The sequence below is a fragment of the Microtus ochrogaster genome, chromosome 15 (assembly GCF_000317375.1).
Source record: "Microtus ochrogaster isolate Prairie Vole_2 chromosome 15, MicOch1.0, whole genome shotgun sequence".
In the NCBI taxonomy this organism is placed as follows: Eukaryota; Metazoa; Chordata; class Mammalia; order Rodentia; family Cricetidae; genus Microtus; species Microtus ochrogaster.
In genome coordinates, this window is record NC_022017.1 from 2,169,231 (window position 1) to 2,172,710 (window position 3,480).

The window sequence follows — 3,480 nt, forward strand, 5'->3', positions numbered from 1 at the left end:
GTTGTGAGCCACCATGTGGTTGCTGGGAATTGAACTCAGGACCTCTGGAAGAGCAGTCAGTGCTCTTAACCTCTGAGCCATCTCTCCAGCCCCCAGGAGTTACTTTTTTTTAATGTTTTATTTGTTTAATTCTGTGAAGCTGTGATACTTTGCCTGTTTAGAACACCTGATGGTCTAATAAAGACCTGAACAGCCAATAGCAAGGCAGGAGAAAGTGTAGGTGGGGCTGGCGGCAGAGAGAAAATATAGAAGGTGAAAACTGGGAAAAGAGGTTCTGGAAAAGTAGCAGCCCGAGAAGGAGGAGGACATCAGGGGCCAGCCATCCAGCTACACAGCAATCCACAGAGGAAGAATAAGATTTAAGGAAGTAAGAGAAAGGGAAAAGCCCAGAGACAAAAAAGTAGATGGGATAATATAAGTTTAAGGAAAGCTGGCAAGAAACAAATCAAGCTAAGGCCATATGATTACAACTAAGAATAAGCCTCCGTGTGTGATTGATTCATTTGGGAGCTGGGTGGCTGGCCCTCCAAAAGTCCAAAGAGCTCAACATCATATTACTACTATAGCATGTGGTGTACATCTATAATCCCAGCCCTTGGGAGGCTTAGGCAAGAGGATTGCCACAAGCTCAAGGCCAGTCTGGTCTACTCAGCATGGGCTGAAGAGACTGTTCAGCAGTTAAGAGCACTGGCTACTCTTCCAGAGGACCAGAGTTTGATTCCCAGCATCCTCATGGTGTCTCACTTTTCGGGTCCATGTGATACACAGAAACAGATACAGGCAAAACACCCACACATGTGAAATAAAGATAAAATCCTACAGATAATATTTCCCAGAGCAACTGCTCCCCGTGCCCACCCCCTGCCGCCGCCCTGGCCCCACAGGGTTTCTCTGTGTAGGCTTGCTTGGCTGTCCTGGAACTAGCTCTGTAGTCCAGGCTGGTCTTGAACTCACAGAGATCCACCAGTCTCTGCCTCCTGAGTGCTTGGATTAAAGGCATAGGCTACCACCGCCTGGCCCTCCAGAGCCATTTTAAGTCTTATAAGGGAGAGCATTTTGGAAAGCAAAAGCTCAGAGCTAACACAAAGCACTATTGGTTATTTCCATTTAGGCCTTCTGTGAAAAGACTTGCCTATTTCACTGGAGGCCAGAAGAGGGCACACCAAGCCAGGGAGATAGAGAGAAGAACTGTGTGTGTGGGGGGGTGTGGGTTGTCCAAAGGAATGTGTGTCCCTATTGTGACCCCTCCAGTAGTGACTCAGTCCACCCTCCCAGGCCTGAGATACAGTTACTTTGAGGGCCTTTTCACCTCTAGTGGTGAAGGAGCATCTGGATTCAACCCTAACCAGGACGCATTGAAGATGGCAAAGGGGCAGGAAATAAGAGGCTTCCAAACTTCAGGCGCACCTAGTCCTGGAGAGTTTCTGGCTGCTCTCGGGAGAGCTCAGGACTGGGAAGGGGCAACAGAAGTAAGTCAGGGCTAGGAAAAGCCTGGGGAAAAATGGCAGCGTGCCAAAGATAAATTCTCATACTTTTTCTTTTCTCCACTCTCTCTACAGTCTTCTCAGCCCTCATTCCCTGGGTACCACGTCTTCCTCAGACCTTGTACCTCACTCCATGCATTTAGTGCCAAACTGTGGTGATGCTTCAAATTGCCTTTTTCAGCCGGAACACACCTTCGGAGAGGAGCCCTAGAAGCCTGAGCTCTGACACTAAAGAATGGGACTCCAACACCCGCACATGTGTGAGTGTGTGTGTGTGAGAGACAGAGACAGAGACAGAGACAGAGAATGTGTCCATGATTGAGATAGGGTCCCATGTAGTTTAGGCTGCCTGGTACCATGTAGCCAAAGATGATGCTGATTGACCTTCCTGCCTCCACCCCCTAGGTGCCCAAATTACATGCATGCAATACCAGTGATCCGAATTCATTTATCGTCCCTTTCTATGGAAGACCCAAGGACTCTTCCTATCTTCCAGCTTCCAGTTGCCTCCTCACCCCCCATCTTTGAGTGCTGACTCACTCTGGTCCCACCCGCCCAATGACTCAGTCTCTTGGGCTCATCCCTGGGGTAGGGTGGGGCAGAGGGGGGCATTCAGTTCTGACCAGGTTTAAATAACAAGGCTGATTTGGCAGATTTCTTCTTTCCCACATCTCTGGCTCTCTCCAGGCCCTCCAAGGTCTGTCCACTCTCCCCAGTCTAGCCTGACTCAGTATCTTTTCTTCTAGACTTCAGGGATCAGGTACTTCCAACACTGGCACTGAACGAGGAGCAGTAGGCATTTGCCAATGTGTGGAACTAGAGTCTGAGGTTTCCTTTCCTTTCCTCCTCCTCCTCCGTTTGGAATCTGGGTCCTGTCTCCAGCGTGGGCCACTAGAGTGGTGGAGATAGCTAAAACTGAAACTCTCCAGCCTCCTCCTACATATGCCCCTTTCCCTCAGGAGAAAAGAAATAGGGGAAAGGAAGAGTGGGAAGTCCGGTTTCCCTCATTCTCAGGTGTCCCTAGCCACACGCAGTCTCAAAGCTGTTCCCTGATCTTTCCACTTCATGGTCCGCTCAAGGCCTGGGAGGAATCAGTGGGCCGGTCCCACAGGCTCGAAGTTGCCCACCTGCATCGATCCAGATTCCTGCCAGGAGAGGCTAATGTCTGTCTCAGGTGGGCAGGTGGAAGGCGGAGTGGGGCATGAACTCACCCGAGGGCCCCCTGGAGCGTTGACAGCGGCCCTGGCCCATCAGCAAAGCCCGCAAAGGTGTCTCTTCGTTTTCTCGCGGTTGGCACTGCAGTCCTGGGGCGCACTTAGGGATGTAGACCCCGCACGGTTGCCCTTCTCTCCGGAGGCAACCCCCGGCTTCTGCACAGCCCTCTGCATGCGACCCTGCCTCTTCCTCCTCCACGCAGCCCCCGCGACAGTTGGTCTGCACCCCCGACCCTGAGCCGGCAGCGAGTAACAGGGTTAGCAACAACAGCAGCGGTAGAGGCGGCAGCCTGTCTCGGGTCATGGTCAGTGTTTTTGCCCAGTGCACTCCTTTTAGAGTGTAATGTGGCTGCTGCGGGGCCGTTGCTCCTCTGCTTTAAGAAGCAGCCCTTAAAAACCCCGCCCTTGAAAGCCAGGTGAAGCGGGAGGGAAAGAGGGCAGGGTCTCATTCCCTAAACTGGGTGGACTGGAGGGCCACCCACCTGAGTCCATCTGGCTTTCCCCTCAGCTGCTGTTTACTTCCCAAATTGTTCTGATTTTTTTTTTCTTGCTTTGTTCCTGGGAATCTCGCCCAGAATTTGGGAGCTGTTCATCTGGCAGAAGGGGCTGTGGGATAGGGAGGAGTGCAGGGAAGGACAGTGAACCCTGCAATCCAGTTAGCATGCTTGTTTGCACAGGAAGATGAAGGACGATAGAAACCCCTGCGGAATGGAAGGCAGAGGGCTGAGTGTGAACCCAAAAGGAATCATGGTGGGGGATAAACGCTAGAAGAGACCTAATTG

General features: G+C 51.7%; 1 protein-coding gene and 1 long non-coding RNA gene across 2 annotated transcripts in view; one reads left to right on the forward strand and one right to left on the reverse strand.

The window, feature by feature from the left end:
• The window catches only part of LOC106143919, a 5,253-nt gene extending 3,336 nt beyond the window's left edge, over window positions 1-1,917 (forward strand). The window contains exon 2 of the long non-coding RNA XR_001229054.1: window positions 1,560-1,917. This is a non-coding gene — a long non-coding RNA (uncharacterized LOC106143919). The remainder of the gene's footprint in view (window positions 1-1,559) is intronic.
• Window positions 1-3,247, reverse strand: part of Igfbp6 (insulin like growth factor binding protein 6) — a 6,355-nt gene extending 3,108 nt beyond the window's left edge. Inside the window, exon 1 of the mRNA XM_005353828.2 lies at window positions 2,696-3,247. Coding sequence (XP_005353885.1) covers window positions 2,696-3,002 — 307 coding nt within the window. The 5' untranslated portion in view covers window positions 3,003-3,247. The remainder of the gene's footprint in view (window positions 1-2,695) is intronic.
• Window positions 3,248-3,480: the final 233 nt, after the last annotated feature.